Source organism: Galeopterus variegatus, unplaced genomic scaffold, assembly GCF_000696425.1.
Source record: "Galeopterus variegatus unplaced genomic scaffold, G_variegatus-3.0.2 Scaffold2302, whole genome shotgun sequence".
Classification (NCBI taxonomy): Eukaryota; Metazoa; Chordata; class Mammalia; order Dermoptera; family Cynocephalidae; genus Galeopterus; species Galeopterus variegatus.
In genome coordinates this window covers 202818-228121 of record NW_007728413.1, presented here as the reverse complement: position 1 = coordinate 228121, position 25304 = coordinate 202818, and the positions used below count along the sequence as shown (strand labels likewise).

At 35.7% G+C, this 25304-nt stretch overlaps 1 protein-coding gene across 1 annotated transcript in view; it reads right to left on the bottom strand.

Annotated features, from left to right (window-relative positions):
* The window catches only part of LOC103597394 (dnaJ homolog subfamily C member 1), a 162769-nt gene that overhangs the window by 47746 nt on the left and 89719 nt on the right, over positions 1-25304 (bottom strand). Inside the window, exons 7-8 of the mRNA XM_008581223.1 lie at positions 16351-16441; positions 5955-6118 (exon numbers count right to left, since the gene is read on the bottom strand). Coding sequence (XP_008579445.1) covers positions 5955-6118; positions 16351-16441 — 255 coding nt within the window. The remainder of the gene's footprint in view (positions 1-5954; positions 6119-16350; positions 16442-25304) is intronic.

Genomic DNA, 25304 nt, shown 5'->3' with positions numbered 1-25304 from the left:
ACATAAAAGCAAAAATTCTATACAAAACATTAACAAACCAAATCAAATAGTATACTAAAGGACAACACTTCATAGGACCAAACTGGTTTCATTTCAGAAAAGCAATGTGATTTAATATTAGAAGATCAATTAGTGTAATTTATCTCATTAACAAAATAAAGGTGGAAAAACATATAAGTAGATGAAGAAAAAAGTATTTGACAAGTTTTGACAACACTCATTTGAAATAAATAAAAATTCCTAGCAAAACTAGAAAGGGAACTTCCTTAATTTAATTTTTCAAAAACTTAGACTGATGTCTACAAAGACATCAGAGTGAGACTCTCCAAATTCCACCACCAAAATAAAAGTCACAAAAAAAGTGGACAAAAACTACCAGAATCAATCTTTTCTGAACTCTGAAAAGTAACCAAAGGCTTGCAGCACACCATGAGTAAGATGTATTCAAGAAAAACAGCTGATTCTTGATAAGAATAGCAAACTTTGTGGCACTTTAACTGACCCCAGTCCTAGCCCCTCTTCCCCAGCTCAGTGCTACCTGTGAAAATAACAACCCATATTCCTGGTACTAGAGGAAGCAGAATGAACTAATTTGCAAAGAGCTGTAATTATTCGTTCTGACTATCTGGTAGCTCCCTGGAAGACAGGTTCAAAAGACTTGCCTTTATTTTGCCTAAATCAGAACTGGCCTTATGCTAAAACGATTTCCCTGGGGGCATCTGTTGAAAAAACGTTTACAGGATAATATCTTAGTCTTCTGCCTGAGGCGATATGAAACAATTGGGGCAACAATAAGCTAACTAAAAAGGTTGAGAGGAATGGCCGAGGAGTAAAATTCTCTGACATTCCTGGGAATCTAGCAGGCCATGCGTACACTCAGGAAAGACCTGAAAAGAACCTAAGCTCTGGGCCGGCCCAGTGGCACACTGCTACAGTGTGCCACCTGGGAGCATGGCGGCGCTCCCGCCGAGGGTTCGGATCCCACATACAGACCGGTTCCCACTCACTGGCTGAGCGAGGTGCGGGCGGAGCACCGAGGTTTGCATCCCCGGTCTGGTACGGGCGCGACACTGAGGGTTGCGATCCGTTGCCGGACACGAAAAAAGACAAAAAGGAAAAACAAAACAAAACAAAAAAAACCTAAGTTCTCACCTGCTGATGACATTAGGGTTCTGTGGAAGCAAGAAGTAAGGCAAAGTTGTAAACTCATACATATAGAGCCCATGGCAAAGAATGGGAGAATTTTTGGTTCCAGACATTTAAGGAACCAAATTACGGTTCCTCTGTCCAATTATTAGCTGAACAATGAGCTAATGTAACCATGACTTAAGCAGCCACACATGACAAAAAATATGAACTTCACAGAATTAGTTCAGAAAAGTCACTAAAAAACAAACAACATCTACACTAAGTCAAACACCACCACAAATCCTGGAAAGGGGAGAGAATCTGATTTCCAGACTTGCTATTTATAATACTAAAATGTCTAGTTTTCAACAATACAAAATTACAAGGCATGAAAAGAAACAAGATAGTACAGCCCATATAAAGGAAAAAGGAAATAAATAGAAATAGCCCAAAGAAGACCAGACAATGAACTTTAAAGAGAAAAGCTTTAAATCATTTATTTTAAATATGTTCAACAAGCTAAAGGAAACCATGTCTAAAGAATTAAACAAAAGTATGAGAACAATGGGTCACCAAAATGAGAATATTGGTAAACAGACTGAAATTATCAAAAGAAAAAATAGAATTCCAATGTTGAAAAGTACAATAATTGAAATAAAAAATTCACTAGCGGGGCTAGACAGCAGATTCAAACAGGAAAAAGAATCAGCAAACTTGATAGGTTTACTGAAATTATATGGTCTGAAAAACAGAAAGAAAAAAGAATGAAGAAAAATAACCTCAGATACCTGTGGTACACCATCAAGCATACCAACATAAGCATAATGAAGTGCCAGGAGTTGGGGGTTGGAGGGGAGGGAGAGGATAGGAAAGATATGCGGAAGGAATATTTGAAGAAATAATGATCAAAAATGTAAAATTTGAAGCTCAATAAACTCCAAGCAGTAAAAACTCAAAGAGATCCATATCTAGATACATCATAATCAAATTGTCAAAAGCTATAGACAGAGAAAGAATCTTGAAAGCAGCAAAGGAAAAATAACTCATCATTTACAAGGGTTCCTAAATAAGAATAACAGTTGATTTCCAATTAGAAACAATGGAGGCCAGCTAGTTGTGGGATTGATTATATAATGAAAGTGGTGAAAGAAAAAAATTCTACCAAGAATTATGAGTATATTCTGGCAAAACTATCCTTCAAAAATGAAGGAGAATTCAATACATTCCTAGAAAACAGAAATAAGAGAGTTCATCACTAGCACACCCACCCTACAACAAATGCTAAAGGGAGTCCTTCTCAATGAAATGAAAAAACACTAGACAGTAACTCAACTCCCCATGAAAAAATGAACACCAGGAAAGGTATCTACATACGTAAATATAAAAGATAGTACAAAGGCATTTTTTGTTTCTAATTCCTTTTCTTTTTCATCTCATTTAAAAGACAACTGCATAAAGCAATAATTATAAATCTAAGTTAATGAGCACATAATATATAAACATTTAATCTGTAACAACGGTAGATAATAACAACAGGCATAAAGGGGAATGAACAGAGTATGTATAAAGGGGCAAAGTTTTTACACATTACTGAAACTAAACTGGCATTAATCCTAACTAGATTGTTATAAATTAAGATGTTAATTATAATCCCAAGAGAAAGCACAAAACATGTCCACACAAAGACTTGTACGTAAATATTCATAGCATCTCTATTTATCATAGCCCCAAAGTGGAATCAATCCAAATGTCCATTAGCTGATTAATGGAAAAACAGTATGCAATATATCCATACAATTGAATATTACTTGGCCATAAAAAGAAATGAAGTACTGTTATATGCTGCAACATGAAAACATTGAGAACATTATGTCAAATTAAGAAGGCAAACATAAAAGGCTACATGTTTATTTTACGTAATTGTATGATTCCAATTATATGAAATGTCCAGAATAAGCAAATCCATAGGGACAGAAAGTAGATTAGTAGTTGCCACGAGAGCAAGGAGCAAAGAACTGGAACTAACTGCTAACAGATACAGGTTTGTTTTTGGGTTTTTTTTTGATATGCGGAAAGTGTACTTGGATTAGATAGTGGTGAGGGCGTTGCCACGAGAGCAAGGAGCAAAGAACTGGAACTAACTGCTAACAGATACAGGTTTGTTTTGGGGTTTTTTTTTGATATGCGGAAAGTGTACTTGGATTAGATAGTGGTGAGGGTTGCATTACACAGTGAATAAAGTAAAACTACTGAAGTGTGCACTTTTACATGGAGAATTTTATGTTCTGTGAAATATATTTTAATAAAAAATATTATAAAAGGCTTCTAGCATACATCATAAATAATAGTAAAATAGATAAAAGTTTAATAAATAATTTCAGTGATGAAACAAAAAATTTCAATGGTGAAAGTTTTCTTTGAGATTGGGAATGAAACAAGCATACTTGTTATCACCACTTCTATTACATATTGTATTAAAGATTATAATCAGCACAGAAAAAAATGATAATACAAAGAGAAACAACCAGAAGTAAAAAATAAATTTAGTAAGATTACTAGACACAAGATTATTACACAAAAGTCAATTATACAAGGGTAGTTCAAAAAGTTCATGGAAAGATTTGTATTATCTTTTAATTCTATTTTCCCCAAAACTTTTTGAAGTACCCTCGTATTTCTTTATGCTAAAAATAATTAGAAAGTGAAACTTAAGAGAGAATACCATTTACATTATCATCTAAAACACCAAATAAAAACAATCTAAGAAAAAATGGGCAATATGTACACGCAAAAAGCTGCAACATATTATTGAAAGAAACTTTAAAAGATCTAAATAAATGGATTTACTCATGGGTTGTAGAGTCAATACTATTTGGATGTCAATTCTTCCACAATTGATCTATACATTCATTGTTATTCCAATCAAATATATCAGCTGAATAATTTGTAAGTAATGATAAGTTACTTTTCAAAATTTATATGAAAATGTAAAGTGGCAATCTTACAGAAGGAAAACAAAGTTTGAAAATCACTATACCAAACACCTAATATAAGGCTTCAGTAACTAAGACTGTGCAGTATTGGCACAAGGATGGACAAGTAGATAAATGGAACAAAGTAGAACATCTAACTGTGTGGGAAACAGACCTACATAGTTATGGGCACTTAGTTTATGATAAAAGTGGCATTTCTAGAACTGCAGGAAATAGTCTTTTTATTAATTGATATGGCCGATTGGTTTGAAAAGCTTTTGGAAAAAAAATTAAACATTATCAATACTTAATACCAAACACAAAAATATATTCCAGGGGACTGTTAATCTAAAAGTTGAAGTTGAATATTAAAGATTCTAGAAAGATTTAGAAATATCTTTATGACACTGAGGTAGGAAAAGGTTTCTTTTTTTTTTTTTTCTTTTTGTCTTTTTTACTGACCGGTAATGGGATCGCAACCCTCGGTGTCGCGCCCGTACTGGGGACCGGCAACGGGATCGCAACCCTTGGTGTTGCGCCCACACCGCGCTCAGCCAGTGAGCGGGAACCGGTCTCCACATGGGATCCAAACCCTCGGCGGGACCTCCGCCGCGCTCCCAAGCAGCGCACTCTCCAGTGCGCCACCGGGCTGGCCCAGGAAAAGGTTTCTTAAACAGAACACCAAAAAACCCAAAGTAAAGTTAAAGGTTGATGATTAGAATTAGTAACTCTGGTCATCAACAGTCACCATTTAGAGACTGAAAAGGCAAGCCAGAATGGGAGAAGATATGTACAAAAGACTCAATTCTGAAATACATAAAGAACTCTTTACAAACCAGTATCAAAAAAGGCAACCCAAGGGCCGGCCTGGTGGCGCACTGGAGAGTGCGCCGCTTGGGAGTGCGGCGGCGCTCCCGCCGAGGGTTCGGATCCCATGTGGAGACTGGTTCCCGCTCACTGGCTGAGCGCGGTGCGGGCGCGACACCAAGGGTTGCGATCCCGTTGCCGGTCAGTAAAAAAGACAAAAAGGAATTAAAAAAAAAAAAAAAGGCAACCCAATAAAAACACTTGGAAAGGCACTTCACATAGGAAGATATAGTGTCTAATAAACATAAGAAAGTGTGTTCAGTCTTATTCATCAAAGGATATGCAAATTAAACAATAATCAGATATTACTATATACCTACCAGGTGGTTAAAATATAAAGATTTGACTAAGTGTTGGCAAGGATGTAGAGTAACTGGAATTTTCCTATCACATTGCTGAAGTATAAATTGATACATTTTTGAAAATGGTTTAGAAGTATTTACTGAAGTTTAGCTATGACCTGCAATTTAACTTCAAAAATAGAAATTTACAATTGTATGTACTAAAAACACATATATAAGAATGTTCAGAGGAAAATTATTCATTATAGTCAAAAACTGGAAACACTACATTTCTCCAACAAAAATAAAGTGTGCTATATTTATAAATGGACTGCTATATAGCAATGAAAATAAACTCCTGCTATACAGAATCATGGATAAATCTTACAAATATAATATGACTAGAGGAAATAAGATGTAAAGGAGTGAATACAGGATGATTCCATTTATAAATTTCAATAAGCAGGCAAAACTACTTATGGTGTTAGAAGCTAGAATAGTCATCATCTTTGTGGAAGAAAAGGAAGGTAGTGACTAGGAGGAAGCATGAGGGAGGCTTCGGGACACTGGCAATATTCTAGTTCATCTTAGCAATGGTTGACTCGGTTCACCTTGTGATAGTTCACTGAGCTGCACATCTATATTTTATGTGTTTTTTCTGTACATGTTTTACTTGATTAAAATAAGTTTTAAAAAGTTTATTTACCTGTTTTTTCTGTGTTCTGCTCCTGTTTTCCAGCCAAGCATCCATCTGTTCCTCAATTTCTTCTATAGAAGTTCCATGATCATAAGACTGAATATATGTACTTTCTAAAGGCACGTATGTGGGAAATTCAGGTTTTGGTTTTTTAACTTTAATTTTCTTCTGTTCTAAAAAATGTTTAAAAAAACAATTATTGAGATTTGTTAAGAACGGATAGAATTTCTAACATTTTATTCATAGATCTTGAAAGAACACATGAATATTGTTCTTTCATCAAAATAGAATTGCTTTGTCATAAATAACTAGCTGTAAGTTTTACTGTACATTAACCACTGCACTGTTTTTAAATAAAACTCAAGAGATGCTGCTCATGAGATGATAATCATGACATAATCACCATATCAATTTGTATGCACCTTTAGTTTTCAAAGTACTTTTCATCAAACATTTCATTTTGACACAATGGAAAGAGCTTTAATTCAGTTTTTTAATCCTACCATTACCACATAACAGTTATGTATAATATTGGGCAAGTAACTTAACCCTTAGAACAAGTGTCCATTTTCTCACCTGTAAAAAAAGCACTAGCTCTCAATAAATGATATTTATTTATCTTTTCAATATTTTACAAAGGCAAAATATAATCTGGCAGCATCAGGAGTAGTTATAAATAGATGGCTATCAATTGGGCTCTTATTAAATCCCATTTTGATCAGTGACTCAAAATTGAGAAGCAACTCCATTCTTAATTACTACAGTCAAACTTACCCAGGTCATAGCCATATCTTTACCACTGTGTGTGTGTTTGCATGTACTATAATGCCAATGTAATAAAATCTACATGGTATCGGCATAGGAATAGACAAGAGAATAGAGGATTCATAAATATTTTGATTCACAGGGAAAAGAATTTAATAAACGATGCTGGCACAACTGAATATCCATTTGAAAGAAACTGGACACAAATCTTACATCATATACAAAAATAAATTCTAGCTGGATAAGAAAGTTGATTTAAAAAGCAAAACACTAAAAATCTTACAAAAAGAAATCTAAAAAACTACACGTACTAATTAAAGGAAGAAGAAAACCTAAGACTACAAAGCCAGATGCTATAAAAAAGATAAAAGATAAAATAAACAAACCAAGAGACAAATAATAGATTTCAAAAGAATAACTGAAATTCAGAGGACCAACAGAAGATTGATATAAATATTATATAAAGAGATTTTATAAATTGAGAAGGGGATAAGCAGTCCAATAGAAAAAAATGGGGAAAGGTCATGAATAGGCCGTTCACAAATAAACAAATCAACTTGGCCAAGAAACAAGAAAAGATGCTCATACTCTCTAAAGTTTAAAGAAATGCAAATTCAAGCAATACCAAGATATGATTTTATACCCATCATATAGATAGAAATTTTAAAATCTAATAAGATGTACTGCTGTTACGGAAAGGGCTATCTGTAAATTGGTGATGGAAATGTGAATTATCCTATCACAGCCTTTTGGAAAGCAGTCTTAAAACATCTATTAAATTAAAATATACAACATTTTCCCCAGCAATTCCCCCAGAAATAAAAGCATTAGAATGTAACCGTACGTGTGTATGTATATGGGTATATATGTATTTGTGTGTATATGACTATTTACCATTTCTTCATAGAGATACAAAACTATTAACACAGTAAATGCTTATTATTAGCACCATGCTCTAACCAACTAAGCTAACTGGCCAGCCCTGTAAATGCTTATTAATAGGAGAAATGACTGAATAATTATTGATGATGCATCCGCACTGAGCAATATTAAATCACCATCAAATAGAGCTATGGCAAGCAACTGACTAATAGAGATTTCCATGAGTTTGAGTAACAAAAGCAAGATGCTGAAAGGCATATAAGATTCTGTATTTGTAAAACAACATAATGCCTCTCCAAATCTCAATATATGCATGTGAATACATTCATGTAAATATATTTGAATATCATTATATAAACATGAAGAAAAATATAGATGAATATCAAGAAATGTGGAGGGATACATAAAGGAGAAAGGGAGAGTAAAGACAATAAAGGAAAAGAGAAGGAACACCACAATAAAAAACAAGTAATTTATAAATATGTATTTTTAAATAAAATTATAAGTAAAAATATAAAAACAAAATTTGACAAGAATACACACATAAATCCAACTGAAAATCCAGATTTCTAAAGCCAATTAACCAATAGCTTAGTAAATATTTATTAAATTCTGTTCTACTTTAATAATACAGTGCTAAGGTTGTAGCATCTCACATTTCCACATGGCAAAATCTTGCATATACATTTTTAAAAAATAGGTGTTTCAAAACTGAATGTCTTAGAAAACATGCTCAAGTGAACTAAAGACATTTGCTAACCACTCATCTTTCCTCCAATTTTCTAGTTTCAATAAAACCTGTATAATTAGTATGGACTAAGGTATTATGAAGTTTGGAGGTAATGAACACATTATTATTTACACTTCATTCAAGAACAATGCAAGATTTTTTAGCAGCATGATGAAGTTTTGAGGGAAAATTCTAAATTAAAAATACAGAGTATTTTTACAGTGGGAAAGCAATTCTTATTAAAGTTTCCTAAGTTATGGGCTTTGAGTTAAGATAGATTGGTTCCTAATGACAACTAAGCTCGATAAAGGCAAAAGACAAAGACTAACCAAGCAACCAAACCAAACAAACAAAAAACCCAAACAACAAAACCAAAAATACACAAACCAAAAAAGCAAAAGCCATGATTCATTAAGTGTCTAGTGAATGAAGGAAAATGGCTTCCTCTCAAACAAAAAAATTATTGAATAATATTGTCAAAGGAATGAGAAATGAGCCAAGTATCATCCTCAGGGAGTCCTTTAGTGTAACACCCCTTCTAAACAAAACAACAAGGAGCTTGGACCCAGAAAAACAAAACAAACAAACAAAAAACCATTCTGGCATACATAGCCTATCTTCTTACATATTTGGAAACTTACACTAAACAACTCAACTTATTAACGAGCTACTTTACAGCCAAATACTTTCTGCCTCACAGTGAAAAAGTATTTATTATGCTAAGACACATTTGCCAAATTGTGATTTGGGCTCTTTGGCCATGTACCTGAGGCTATTCTTTAGGTCTTGATTAACACCTGGACCTTAATGGCATTGAAAACAGTAGAACAGAGTTTAAATTGAGCAGAGTCACAATATTTTAAGCATATTATCTTTTTCTAGCAGGCACAGGGAATTTCACAGTGCAATAGATCTTAAAACATAAATTAGAAGAGGAAAAGGAAAGAGGTTTTCATCAGTTTTGAGCACTATAAATACAGAACTGAAAAACTATTATGTTAGAAAAATTATCGGGATAGTAAGGAGACTTGAAATCATGTCATAATATGAAAAGAGAAAAAAAGTTAAAAAAGAAACAAGAAATCAGAAAACTTAGCTTCTATTTCTTTAGCCATTTACCAATACATTAACCTCCTTACGTTACTTACCTCTCTTAGCCTCCATGTATAAAATGAAATACCCTACCTCTCTCACAGCATAGTTGTAGGGATTAGACCCTGAGCTATACAGGAATGTATTCTAAATATTAAAGAGACATTGAGCTATGTTGCATACTAAGCTCCAGATAAAACCCCCTTCACTTCCACCTGCTTCTCCCAATGCCATCCCATTTCTTTAATGTACTGAGGTCCAAAACTTTGGAGTCATCAGTGTCCCCTTCTTTTACATCCTGTATGAAATCCAGTAGGAAATCTTGTAGTCTTCAACTTCAAAATACATTCTGATTCCCATTCCTTATCCTTACTTACACTGTCACCACCATGATTCAAGCCATCACCATTTCTTGCCTGGATTACTACAAAATGTCCCGACTGGTCTCCTTGCTTGCTTTAGTATGTTTTCTGTTGCTCACAACAGAGTATCTGAAACTGGGTAATTTATAAAAAAAATAAAATTTATTTCTTAAAGTTTTGGAAGCTGGGACCTCCAAGGTCCAGGGGACACATCTGGTGAAGGTCTTCTGGGTGGGGATCTCTACAGGTGAAGGTCTTCTGGGTGGTGATGTAGGCATCACATGGTGAGGATGGCAAAAGCTCCTTAACATGCTCACTTACTCTCTTTTTAAGCCACAAGTGCCACTCCCATGACAACCCACGAAACCATTAACCCATTCTTCCACAAATGAATTAATCCATTCATGAGGGCATAGTCATCATGATCCAATCACCTCTTAAAGGCTCCACCTTTGAACACTGCCATAGTCTGATTTCCTAGCCTCTTAACACTGTTACAATGGAGAGCAAGCTTCAATGAGTTTTGGGGAACAGTCAATCCACAGCATTGCTTCAAGTCTGTCTTTGCTTCAATCTGTTCTTAACCTAGTAGTCAGACTTCTCAGAAAATGTCAAATCATATCATTCCTCTGCTCAGCTCTCCTGTGGCTTCCCATTTAACTAAAAGCCAAGTTCTTACAACATAAAGCTGTGTGACTTATGCCTCCCAGCCCCTCCCCATCATCAATTCTCTGGTCTCATTTTAGTACTACTTCCCTCCTTGTTTATTCAAGCTCCAGCCTCCTTGCTATTCCTCAGACACACAAAGGCTTCAGCTGTTCTTTCAGCCTGAGATCCACTGCCCTCACGTTCCTGGCTCACTCCCTAACCTCCTTCAGGTCTTTGCTCAAATGTCTCCTTACTGAGGTCTTCCTTGCCCACCTTATCTACATTACAGCAGGACTGCCATGTACACATATGCACAAACACACTCCCTTTCCCCTTCCTTGTCACTTTTCACTTTGCATTTATCACCATTTATCTTGTTGGTTTCTTCTCACCACTAGACTGTAAGTTTCATTTGGGCAGGATTCTTATCTATTTTGTTTACTACTGAATTCCTAGTGCCTAGGACAAAGTATGATGCTCAGTACATAGTAAATGAATGAATGAGTGAAAGAATGAAAGAGCTCTCCTTGTGGGCAGATCTGGGATTAAAATTCTGCAATTTACTAGCTCTTGTTTAAAATCCTTCATCACTTTGTAAAATGGGAATGATGTTAATATGTATCTCATGGATGATTACAAGAAATAATAAGATTGAAACACACAAAATAGAATTAGAATAGAACCTAGAACATATTGAGCACTCAATAAATGTTAGCTATTTTACTAGATATAACTGTGTAAAAACATGGTATTCTCAAGAATATAAAACTTCCACTTCATAACAAATGGACTAGAAGTACTTTTCCTTTTTCTACCCACTAATAACTAAAAACCCTAACCATTATATAGAAAACAAACACAAGAAGAATCTGAAAGCTAGAAAGAAGAAGGCAGACAAGCTAGGCCCCAAAGAATGCCAGGGTAGTCAGTTCCCTGGGTTTTCTTTGGATCTCATATACATCTCCAACTTGGTGCTGGAGGAGCCAGCAAGCCAGAAAAATTAATAGGCACAGACAGAGACACACAGAACAAGAGCCTGCTTTCTCTAGCCAAAGGAGCAGGAAAGGGGAGCATAGCAAAGTAAAACTTTTAGACAAAATCGTTCTACTTCAGTCAAACAAGGCAGAAAAGACTATAGCCATCCCCCCTCCACCATCATGCCAGCAAAGGCTAATGGAGATCCCAGACTTCCACCACTGCCAGCCTGTAATGAGGTAAACCAACCTTCTCACCAGGGTGATATGAGAAAGAAGGCTGAGAAGTAATGAGGATCCCTTTCCTTCTGCAGAGTCAGTGGAGGCCACATGGGGTAGCCTGGAGTTCCACATCCATCCTACATTAATAAGGTGTATCTCTACCTCCCTGACAGAGTGGTTTCAGAGGAGCCTACTGGAGAATAAGAGCTTTCACAACTGCCCAGTGGTAATGAGGCCATCCCCCCATAATGTCAGTAGAGGCTGGGTGGGGAGCAGTAAGCAGACATTGTAAGTCTAGATGCTCCTTGACTGCTATGCTTTGAAAGTGTCCCTCAGGGCCGAGCCCGTGGCGCACTCGGGAGAGTGCAGCGCTGGGAGTGCAGCAGCGCTCCCGCCGCGGGTTTGGATCCTATATAGGGATGACCGGTTTGCTCACAGCGCTCACTAGCTGAGCGCGGTGTGGCCGGTCTCAAAAAGGACAAAAAAAAAAAAAAAAAGAAGAAAGTGTCCCTCAAAAGTTCATGTGTTGGAAACTTAATCCCTCTGCCCTCATGAATTGATTAATGGATTAATGAGAGCTCTACCCTCAGGATTGGACTGATATTGCTATCACGAGAGTAGGTTCATTGTGTGAGAGGCTTTGTTATAAAAGCAAGTTCTCCCTGGCTCTCTTGCTCTTGCTCTCTCACCATGGGATGCTATCAGCCATGTTATGACACAGCAAGAAAGCCCTCCCCAGATGCTGACACCAGGCCCTTGGACTTCCCAGCCTCCAGAACTTGAGCTACATAAACTTCTATTGCTTATAAATTACTCAGTCTGTGGTATTCAGTTGTAGCAACAGAAAACAGACTAAGACATCAATTTATGATGGGGTTACAGCCCGATAAACACATTGTAAAGTCAAAAAATTTAAGTTGAACCACTGTAATTCGGGTATTATATTAGTCCATTTTATGTTGCTTATTACAGAGTACCTGAGACTGGGTAACTTACAAGAAAACAAAATTTATTTCTTATAGTTTTGGAGGCTGGGAAGTCCAAGGTCACATCTGGTGAGGGCCTTCTTTTTGGCGGGGACCTTCTATCAAGTCTTGAGGCAGCACAGGGCATTAGATGGCAAGGTCGTCAACAGCCAAGTGTTAACACAGTCACCTGCTCTACTTAAAAAGTCTCTAGTGCCCCTCCCATGTAACCCACTCATTCATTAATCCATTAATCCATTAGGATTAATCCATTCATGAGGGTAGAGCCCCCACAATCCAATCACCTCCCAAAGGTCCCACCTTTCAAATACCATAGTCAAATTTCCCTTTCTCTTAACACTGCTACAATGGGGGTCAAGCTTGCATTACATTTGCACATACACAACATTATCATTTGAAATATTAAGGAAATTATAAATCTATATTTGAGGTGTATGATTTTAAAAATTCACACTTCCACTGATATTAGAGCAAAGTACCTAGGAGAAAATACTATTCTTTAGATATTCTTTGCCTACATACACATTCTTCTGGGACAATGGCTCCTATTAGGCTTTATAATACAACATGGCTCATAAATTAATGTACAGAGTTTCTGTATATACTGGAGCTAGTGAGTGGTTATATATGCCTTTTCATAAGTTATCTCAGACAGTATTCTCCCATCCATGAGCACCTTATATTACCACAGGTAAAATGTTCTAATCTAAATTGGGGCCACTCCTCCCCAATTTCCTTTTTCTTCTTCCCACCAATCCTTGAATCAATTTACAAAAAAATCAGCAGCTGTATTTCTTTTCTTCGTAGACCTTAGTTTTCTAGAAAACCAGTCTTTTTCTTAAGGAAGGTGAATGTTTTCCCATAAAAAGGCATATTCTGTTCCCCAACTTTTCACTAAGTGCTTCATCCTATGTATTCCCTTGACACCCTACTTAGATCCATCACTGGGACATGCAATGGAAACCACAAAACAAGAAGAAAACATACCTAATTTCCAGAAATATTATTTCTGCAGATAAAAAAGAAATACTTGGCAGTAGGGTTTTCATTTGATTTTGTTTTTATTTAAAAATCATTGTAAAGTACAGAGAAAAGGATAAAGAAAATATTAAGTTTTACTTCTATCCTTTCCCCTCCTTTTGTCTATTTAAATTGTGACCTTTATAAACAATTTCTTTATAAAATAAGTCAAACATTTTTTTTCCATTCATGATATGGCCTGTTTCATTATAAGTACTTGGAATTCACTTCTATTGATTTAGTATAAAACTCATATAATTAGAGAATATATAAAAATATCATTAATATTCAGCCTTATAAATTTATTTTCAACTTATTTAAAGCTAAGCCATAAAACTGATTAAATGTTTATAATAAATAAGTACCAAAAATTTCCAAAATAGATATCAACAAATTTTTGCATAAAGACTTCCCAGCAGCATATTTATTTTTAAGAAATTACCCTTTTCACACTTTTCCCCCTCTAAAATACCATTTTAATAAGACCACCACACCCTACTCAAAATAGTTCTAGTGTAGCCCTCAGAGAATACTGCACAATCTAAGCAGTAAAGCTGATAGACATGAAGGTAGATTAGCAATTAGGTCATGAAAAACAGGCAGCATAAAATAGCTATTGCTAATCTGCATGAGAGGCATTTACCCAATTAAGTAGATGGAATGTTATTATGAACATAGTATTCCAATGATGGTCTTCCAAATTAAGAAGGATGGGGCAAATGAAAGGCACACTGGGGGATTTGGGAACTTTATGCATTAATTCTGAAGTATACAATGCAGAACACTGCAATGAAGTTAAGAAAATTAATTGAAACATTCATTGCATATAGCCATTAGAGACTACATTAAAAAATACATGATAGTTTCTGACAATGTTAACAGTAAACATGACTGTTCTTTAGCATTCTAAATGTTAATACTATTACCTTTTCTAAATACACCACTGGTATAAAAAACGAGTGATAATAGTATTATTACATACAGTTTAGTATGAGAATTGTCTTTAATATGCTTTCTGGTATTTACATATTCCATTCTGAGTTTCAATAACTGATAAACTAGTGATGAATTTTCAAGCATTTTAGAAGACTATATATTACACACCTTTGTGGAAGAACAGAAAGTTTTCAGATATTTATATATTTTAAATTTTGTCCTTTTAATTAGACAATAATAACAAATTAAGAAGAGAGAATTATATCTATTTGAGAAATGTTATCAAACTTTTAGGCAGAACAAAAATCTTTAAATAGTTTTGGAAAAATGGTTATAAACTTCAAAAGGAGCTTTTTCATTTTGATAAATACTTCATGTTTAACCCCTATTTTCAAAAAGGTAGTGTGTAGGCTTAATCCATGACTATTAGGGAATTCTAACACGTATGCCAAAATTGTAACAGTTAAGTGATTTGTTACAAAAACTACATAAAAATGATAAGCTGTGTCTATGAGATCAATGAAACGTAGAGAGTATTCATTCCCATTACCTCTATAGGTAGGTTTTGGGTTAGTTCGATATTTTTTCTTTTCTTATAAATGTGATTTTTTTTTTTTCCTCTTGACTAATCTGAAAAGGCTTAGAACATGTTTATGTACTAATTTTACTTAAAAATAACAATTATATAAAAATTACATGTAAAGTTTCATTTGCCCACTCCTACTTCCCAACACACACTAACTCTTCCCAACATCCTAACTCTTCCCTCTTAACCAATAATATAGTTGATTGAAATATTACTTTTTATTTGTAATTGTTGAAACTTTTGAATTATAAGCTCCTTGAGATAGTGTTCTATACAAATAGGTGCTTTGTTGACATTCAATATTCATGGAATTACATCAATTCATATAAACATCCATTCATCCATTTACTGGACATTTATTATGTGCCAGAAAACTGATGCTGCAGATACAAATATGACAAAGAAACAGTCCCTGTCCTAAAGCTACCCAGACACCAAAGGATTGTGGTAGACAGAAAAATGACCCCCTAAAAATGACCATGCCCTAATCCCCAGAACCTCATAGCATAGCAATGAACAAAACAGGTAAGGTCAGTAAACAAAATTAATAAATAAATTAATGTTATATAGTATTAAATGTTCTGAATAAAAATAAAACAATGTAAAGAGGCAGAATGTATATGTGTGGGAAAGATGTACATAAGGCAAAATTAGACAAAAGGACTGGGAAAATGCCTTCTTTAATAGTATATTCAACTTTTCTTAAAATCAGCAAAAACTATCTTTAGTGTTCAATGGAAGATTACTTTTCAACATACTGATAATTTATTCAAGGTTGTCTGTATTATGTAACAATACTGCAAATGAAACAGACTTTCAAAACAAAAATCATTGGTATTTTCAAGTTTTCCAGTTACTACTGTTATACACCAAGGTGAGTGATCAGTTGGTTAAACTTGGCACTACATATCAATTATAATTGCTAAAGTATATTAAGACTTTGCAAATTTTGGATGTCCTTAGACTTGAGGAGTTATCATAGACCCCATGTTGATTTTATCCCTCCTTCTGGTATTGTTCTTTGGGTGGCCCAATAATACTACCATAGTATTTTCCACATAAAATATATTAGGTAAAAGTGACTATATTCGGGAATGGTTAAAAAAAATAATAATAATAACTGCTGAATTTAAGGCAACATTCAAAATTTTAAAAGTTTTATATGACATTGTTAACACAGCAAGACAATGTTTAAAACTCACTTTGAAGGGTTTCAAGTTCAGTTCTAGTCAATGCATCTTCCTTTTCCTTCAATCTTGTTTCTTTATATTTAGCATAAAACTGCCCAGCATCCTTAAAACAGAAATTATAAATAAATTAACATAAAAATCAGTTTGATTTGACAGTATTTTCCATATAACTTCATTCAAAGAAGCATATTCATTTTACAAGCAGACTTTTTGTTTATGTTTTCAAATTTTATGATGAACAGGAGAAACTGAATAAACATTTCACTATGATTTTCCTGTCCTGGAGAGCTAAGGCCAGAAACTGCGTAAGTAAAAATTAAAGTAAACTCTCTTCTCTCAAATATGAAAAGGAAGTATCCTCTTCCTGTTTTCTTCCACTGTATGATATTTTCTCAATATTGTACTATTGCATGGACAGAAAGCAGAAAAACTGAGTTATTTGGAATATGCTAAACTAAATTATTTGGCACAGTAAATCGTGTTACTGTGACCAACAAAGTACTAATGCAATTTTCCTTAACTCCAATAGGTCCCTTAACTCCCATAGATTTTCAAAACCATAATATGCAAATCTGAGTACAAAACTTATATGAACATATAGATATAAATGAAAGTTGTCATTCCTCCTTCTACCACCCTTAATGCCAGTATAAAACAGTTGTCATGGAGGGTTGAAGACTGAGGACTGAGGACACTTACTGTATACAAACACTTAAGTGTCAAGATACAGTGGCTAAAGTCTCAATGAGTGGCACACAGGTAAGACTTTAAGCAAGGTACCAAAAAAAGACTAGTCCTTAAATAATCACAGGCATGAAAATAAACAGGTTGATGCTCTAAGGCATATTGTGATCTTGACAATAAAAAAAAGCAAAACAGATTTCTTTCCCATATTCCTTGACTCAAACTTCATATATTCTATAGCAATACCACCTGTAGCTGCCAGGCCACACTGTGATTCCCATATCTTTGCATTTGTTTTGCCTGCTAGCTGGAATATTTTGCTTCTCTGCCCTTATTCTAATGAACTTCTATTCATCCTTGAAAACCCTGTTCAACACCATCTCCTTTGCAAGAGTAATTCTCTTCTGTATACTACTTCTGTACTTAAACTTCTCTCTGATTGCTTATATAATGCTATATTCTCTCCTAGAAGATGAGAAATTTGAGATAGGGATACTTATATGCCCACAGCTAAGTATCTGACATAAAGCAGGCATTCAAGAAGTGTTTACTGAACTATATTAGATTGAATTTTCAGAGAAACCTTATAAAGAAATGGATGAAAGGGCCTGATGACTGCCTGATGTGGCATAAGAAAAAAAGGGGTAACTTTCTCTCTCTAGGGTAGCATTGGCAGACTGTAAGATTCCTGCAGCGGATAAATCATAGGTCCATCTGAGAAGGTTTTATTTCTACGGGAAATAAAGGGAAAAAAATCAATCTTTGACACTACTCTGATTCAGATGTAAATACATGAACACTTATACCAGAGAATGGAAATATGTCTTTTCATCTATGACTGTGTTCAAGCTTTCTCCTGGGGTCTATTTCTCTGAGAGTTATATGAAAACTCTTCCACTCATAAGAATTAGGGAAATAATACAGTATTCCTAAAAGCAATGAATCATTATAATAAAGATGTATCTCTAATTCTTTCCAATCCCATTTATTTCTACTAGAGGGATTCCCACAAACCCCAGGCTAGCTAAACAATGGTATAATTTGAAGAGCTCAGATGGTCATGCACCCAACTTACTCATCCTCCCATGCCCATATATACAGGGTTTAGGGTTAAAGTTTTATGGCCCCTTAACACTTCGCCTGCCCCCCCCTTAAAAAAATCTGAACCCTGGAGGAGTATTATTTCATATAAAGCCATATCTGTGGAGTATACATAAAGCAAATGTATTTCACAGGGCCTGGTTTTCCAAAAACCTTGCAGTTTCTGGTTTGGCCTAGCTTCTTAAAAGTACATATAAAATGATGACCTTTCAGGGGACAGGAAACTTTCCCCAGGCTAGTCTCTGTTGTAAGATAAAGAACTGTAATACAGCAAGGTTGCTGGCTCAAAGGACAGACAGGTTACTGATTGATATGTAAAGATACTGGGAAACTGCTATAAGAGAATGTTTGCTAAGATCAAGCTTTTGTTGGTGGATCGACTTAACTTCTTGAAAATTGGATTATAGAATGTCACCTTACTTGTTTTACTGAATGTTACCAGCTTCTATTGTTAAACTTGTTAAACTATACTTAGCAAAAACCCCACCTATGCTCTCTTCCTGTAACTTCCTGGTCTGGAGAATAAATGTGGGAAGAGAATCCCAATTCATGGTTAATTTCCCAAATGGAAGGAATGCCTCTATCTTGAGGATTCTAGGAGATTAACCCCTTTTCAGGGCTTCTCACTGCTCAGAAGGGATGGGCTTTGAGTAATCTTTGGCAGCTCAGTCACCCAGGGGAAAAGGGGTGACAAATCTATGGGAGGCAAAGCAACACATATCAGTCATTTACACCTGGGTGTGAATGAATGAATGAGCTTATTAGTTTCTTTCCACAGAGTAGGTTTTAATAGTAGGGAAGAAAAGGTCAGGTAGGCATTGGCTCCTTGAGGCAAGTAGGAAATATGGTGCCATGCAAGAAAAGAAGGGCACAGATTAGTTATTTACAAGAGATAAAAGAAGGTAGGTTGAAATCAGTCATCATAGTATAGTACAGTGAGATACAATATAGTGATTAAGAAGACAGATTTTAGAGCCAGACTACCTGTATTAAGACTTCAGCTCTGCTATCTTATCAGCTATGTGACATTCAGCAATTCACCTCTCTATGGGTGAGTTTTCTCATCCCTAAAATGAGGATAATTAAAGTACCTAACTCATAGAGCTGTTGTGAAGATTACATGGGTTAATACTTGGTAAACACTTAGAATGACATCTTGCACATAGTTGGGCCTTATATGTGTTAGCTATTTTTATTATTACTTCATCATTTTGACAAGAATCTTGTTCTCCACCACAAAGTAGGGGTGAGTTTTCAATGCTTCATACTTCACCTGCCAAATCATATATCTTCTTGTGTATGACTTCTCTTTATTTGCATTCTCCTCATCTCAATCAAAGACCCTTTGCTGGGTAACAGCAGCCTCTTTCTAGTAGTCCAGCCAAATTTGAACATCTCTCTGCTAATATTTCTTCTTTCTGCTACAGCACATAAATCCACTAAAAATTTCTCTCTGAAATAGCCATCTGACCCAAAACCACACTTATCTGAGGATTTTATGTACCTGATCACCATAACTTACTCCATGTAATCCAAGCGTTTGAATACATTCCTAGTCTCACTCACTGTTCTAAGCAAAGAATCCTACCTTCCTTTTGCTCCATTTCTAAGCAGTTATTTAAATATTCCTCATGCTTTTTTTTCCTTCACATCTTACTTGTACTTTCAAATTATAACTATGATATGCCCACTCCAGGAAGCATTACTTCCTTAATAAACCTATGATCTCAAAAAATTCTACTGTACTAAATAACTCCACATTGTTCCAACCTTTCTTGTGTACAGTTTAGGGTACCATACTTTAAGATGCACTGACAAACAGAAAGAATTTAAAAGGAAAGTGATCAGATGGTGAGGCAGCTTGAAACTATATCTTATACAGAATTGGAGATGAGAAGATTAGGAACAACCTGATAACTACTATAGAATATCTTAAGGGTCATTACAGGAAAGAATGACATAAATTACAATATATGGTTCCAGGGATGTAAGTTTTGATTTTGGATACATATTAGAAAGATCTTTCTAATAACTAAAATTACCTGAAGATGAAATAGACTTGATTCTAGAGATAATATTCAGGAAAAAACAGATGACTATTCTTTAAGGTATGTTCTAGAGGGGATTCATGCATTCAAAAGGGATTGAACAAGATCAGTTGTTTTCAACCTTTTTTCCCCTCCCATTCTTCATGAGGGGCTAATTCAAATGAATAAAATTGTTTAGTAGAAAAATAAACGCAAAAACTCATTTTGAGTCCAGAGTAAATCCCAGTTTACCTACATTGGAAGTTACAGATTTCCTGTGAATATAAACTTTTTATCCATCCTCATAGCACTACTATACTGCCTGGCACATTACAGAAGCTTAATAAATACTGAATGGATGAATGAATGCTTACTTTAATTGATTAGGGCTCTGAATTGCCTAGGCTTAGCTCCATAATAATGTATTAATAACTATGGAGTTTATATTCTTCCAGATACAAAGAGTTCCTATTCTCAAGGAGTGTATAATCCTATGGATAGAACCATAAGCAAAAGTTTTTACTCTAGAAGCAACTCTCTTAGTACTTAACAAAATTTCTTAAAGAGCTCAAAGCTGGCCTGCACAGACACCAAATAGAGGACTGATTTCACATTTAAAACTATGGCTAACTTCGCAGCTGTGCCCTTCGGATGAAGTTGCTTGGAGGCAGCAGGGGAGAAGAGGGCCTTGGTGGCTCCCAGGCCAGCAAGACCAATAATAGGGTTCCCGTGGATCCACATAGGAGTGAGGAACCACAACAACTGAAAAAAAGGAGCCACTCAGAGGCTGGAGAGTCAGAGCAAGGGACTGATGTACAGCCCGTCCCATGGGAAGTGTTTGGAGCACGGGTGGTGGGGGAGACGGGCCCACTAAGGGAACACTGGGGCACAGCAAGGATAGCTGATCTGCCCCCAGTCAGTGTAGGACCACTCAGAGGAGACTGGTCAGGAATATAGAGTTGCATGGGGTGCAGTTTTATGAAAAGACTCAGGCCAAGACCAGAGTTTCCACACCACCCAGGAGTACTAGACCTCATGAGAGTCAGAAGTACCTATAAAGTCAACCATAAAATCTGAGCTGCACAAAAAGCCTTCCCTAGGGAATCAGCAACAAAGCAGCAATTTAGCTAACCCACAGAGCTCAAGTACTGGTTCCCACAGGAAGTTCTCCCATTTTAGAGTTAAGCAAAGGACAACATATTAGTTACAGCGTGGAGTTTAAATGGTGGGAACAGCAAATAATCCAACACAGAACTGAAAGAAAAAAAAAAGTACCCACAACAGAGACAAAGTTTGATATTAACTAGTATGGTCTCATTTCACCAAAGAACACCTATGACACCTAGAAGGACTAGAAGTCCACTGAGTTACCAAGCCAGAAAGTGGGGAAGGGCTGGGGACCTCAGCCATGCCCCCTCAATACCCACAACCAGTCCAGAAGTTGGGAGCCAAGGGCCAAGGCCACCCCCAACATGCACAACCAGCCCAGCAATGACCACTGAGCCGCTGCAGGAAGCGCCCCAGGCTCTCCCAAGCTGGGATGGTGGGGGACCGAGGACCTCAGCCACGTCACATCGACCCCTGCGACCAGCCCAGCGATGACCACCAAGCTGCAGCAAGAAGGGCCCCAGGTTCCTGAGCTGGGTTGGGGGGGGGGGGGGGAAGGGCTTTTGCCACACCCCTGTGACATGTGCACCAAGCCGGTGATGACCAAGCCAAGCCACTGCTAGAAGTCCCCTGGTCTCCCCTATGGGAATGAGGGGGGTGCCACAGGCCTCAATCCCACCCCTCCTCCTCCCTCCTTCTTCCATCCCATTTCCTTCCCCTTCCTCCTCTCCCCCTCCCTCCCAACTGTTCTGCAACAACATCATAGAATGTAAAAAAATATATATATTAATAAAAAAATAAAATGAAATAAAATAAAATTGCTATGTGTGTGGGGGGGGAAGCTTATTGGGATTTTGATTGGGATACTATTGAATCTATAAATCAATTTGGGGAGAATTGATATTTTAACAATATTTAGTCTTCTAATCCTTGAGCATATGGTTTTTCTATTTTTAGTCTGTCACTATGGTGAATTATATTAGTTAATTTTTAAATGTTAAACCAAGCTTGCATTCCTGCAATAAAAACTCTCTTGATTATGAATAAATAAATAAATAAATAAATTATGGCTAACTTAAAGAATTTATGTTATGAGTATTATTTATATGTATTATAGAGTATGGGCTCCTGCACAAGAAGCCATTAAACAGTTATATATATTTATACTTATTTATTGAACCACTATTATATTATCAAAATATGGAATATAGAATATAAGCTCCAAGAGAATAGGAATTTTTGTCTTTTAAAAAAATTTCCAGGACCTAGAAGAGTACCTGGCACATAGTAAGCACTCAATAAATATTTGTTGAATCAATTACTGGAAGAGAAAGTGGTGCTCACCCAACATTCTGTATGCCCACATTTCCTCATCTTCTTTAGGTGAGGTAGGGTCATGGGACTAGTTCTGAATGGGCTGCAGATGGAAATATCATGTGTCATTTCCAAACCAACCCACAGAAAAGCTCACGCAATCTTCCAGTTCTTTATTCTTGCCATAGTGGATAAGAAGGCCACATGTTCCAGATTGGTATAGCTAGAAAATGGTGAAAACATCATTGTTCTGAGTCCCTCAATGGCTAGCTAGAGCAGAATGCCCCCTTTCCTATCAACCAATGATAGACATGTGGCATAAGATAGAAAAAAAATTTAAGTCACTGGAATTTCAGGATGATCATAGTCTATTGTGATTAATATAAACAGAAAGTTATAAAGTTAGTAAGATAAGAACATATAATAGGAATTTTTCAATTGGCCTGATGACGAAAGACTATGTAATGATGATGACAATTTAGTCAAGTCTTGAAGATGTAATATTTCCAAGGTAGTGAGCTGTGAGATGGAGAACATGCATATATATATATACATGCATATATAAACCTTCGTATAGAGTGGTATGAACAGGGAAAAACTGTCCTATGGGAATAATGACCATGGAAGAGTTCTGTGGAGAGGTAGCTGGGGAAAAGATGGAGTATGCTCCATCTCTTTTTGATCGTTTGACAGCACAAATCTCTTTTGTTTGAAGATTACAAATAACCTTCAACACAGGAAAACACAGTAAGTACATTTCTGAAAATTTGCCCACAAAGTCAAATGCTCTATATTAAATTTTGTTCTCCCATTTACTTATATTGTAATCTCAGAATTACATATAATGTGTAATAAAATTACAATGTATAATATAGAACTTTAAAAATGCATACTTTAATAAGAATCAACAGTTCTGTACAGAACTATAATAACACTGAATTCACAAGAGGTAATAAAATAAAAATAAAATCAGAAGCTATGCCTTCCTCTGCCTGAGACAAAATTATTCAAGGAGATGCAAGGTCTAAAAGCTACTTTTTCCATTTGGACTAAGAGAGAGAAGAGAATTTAGTAGCCATATATTCCGCCCCAATTCAATGCAGGAATCCTTCTATAACTGTTATAATAATTATAATCAGCCTGAATACTCTGATAGGGTGTTTAAGATCAGATAGCTTATTACACTCACTATAAAGCTCTAATTATTCAATTGTTGACAAACTTTTTTTGTTTTTAGCTTTTATATTTCTTATATTTTAAGATTTATTTTCATCTGTTTTAAGTTTCATTTCTATCATTAATTAATTGCGTCACTTTGGGCAAACTGCTTCACCGATCTTAAGTATTTTTTATCTGTAAAATACAGAATTGATTAGACTATATATCTCTAACATCCTGCCTAACATTCTGTGGCTTTCTATATTTTCTACATCTAGCAATAGCCTACAAACCTATTTCATATACTGTTTTTGAATCTCCAAGAACTTGCATTTTATGCTCTCCTTTTAGATGGAGGAAGTAAGGAATCTCTCTCTTATGTTGTGAGGTCTTCCCAGTTTTCCTGTATTTTTGTCTTTCTGTAGTAGTTTCAGCCTGATAAAAATTCTGACAAGCTTCTCTACTCCTTTTCATTTGTTTATGTATTCCCTATGTAAAGTATGTTTGTTTGAAAAGATTTTTTTTCTTTTTTTTAAAAGTTTTTAGAGTACTAAAAGTAAGCTGCTTCATCCCTTGGAAAATCTGTGTTTAAACTCCAAGTAGAAGGGCAGGCAACTCAGCTTGCCTCGTAGCCTTTCAGAAGCCTTTTTCCTGCTAATTAGCTGTGAATGTTTTGTTTGTTTGGTTTCTGACAGAGTCCCAGCAAGCAGAAGCAAAGGGGCTGGAAAAAAAGGGTCCTGATTGTAAGGGAGGGTGATCTCCAGGACTGTCCACAGTTGTAGTCTCCATGGGAGAAGCTTCTTGGGAAGGGAGGATGCTTCCATTTATAGATAGTTCTATAAGGTATAGTATTCCCCTTTACTCTCTTAGGCAATTTTTTTTAAAGGTAAAAGCCAGGGCAATACAGAGAAGATTCCTCTATTTTCTCAACTGCTGTTCCTAGGTAACCTAAAATCCTAATGGGGGTAGGGATATGCATGCTGTAAACTTCCTACAATAATTTTTATTTTAACTGTGTTCATGCTAGATCAGCTTGGTAATGAGAAAAAATGGCACTGGGACTTAACAATATGACAAATTTATAACTTTAGTCAATGTGCACCTAAATGAGTTTTATATTTTATAAATTGTGTTATTGAAAAATGCAACGTATCAGGTAGAGAGAAATTTGAATGGTGAATTCCCAGAAAATTCTGAAAATAAATTCTGGCTACTTAAGACCTGTTTGATCTCAGAAAATGGAGTGAATTATGACTATGCTTTAGATTGGTAATCACTTAGGATATCTGGCACTTCCTGATTCTAAATGAGAAATTGATGGTCTTAACAATCTTATTATGGGCCCAAATATATGAGGCTCCAACACAAACATAAGTGACCAAAAAAACCTAAGTTATAAAAGTTAAATTGGAAATATGCACATAGCATTGATTATATTTCATCAGTTGTTTGCTACTTTCATGGCTACAAAACACATAATCAATTTAAAAATATACAAAAAGGGCATTTTGAAGGTTAGAAAAATTCCCTGGGGTTATAGGCTGAATACAACCAACACAGAAGACTGGTTTAATC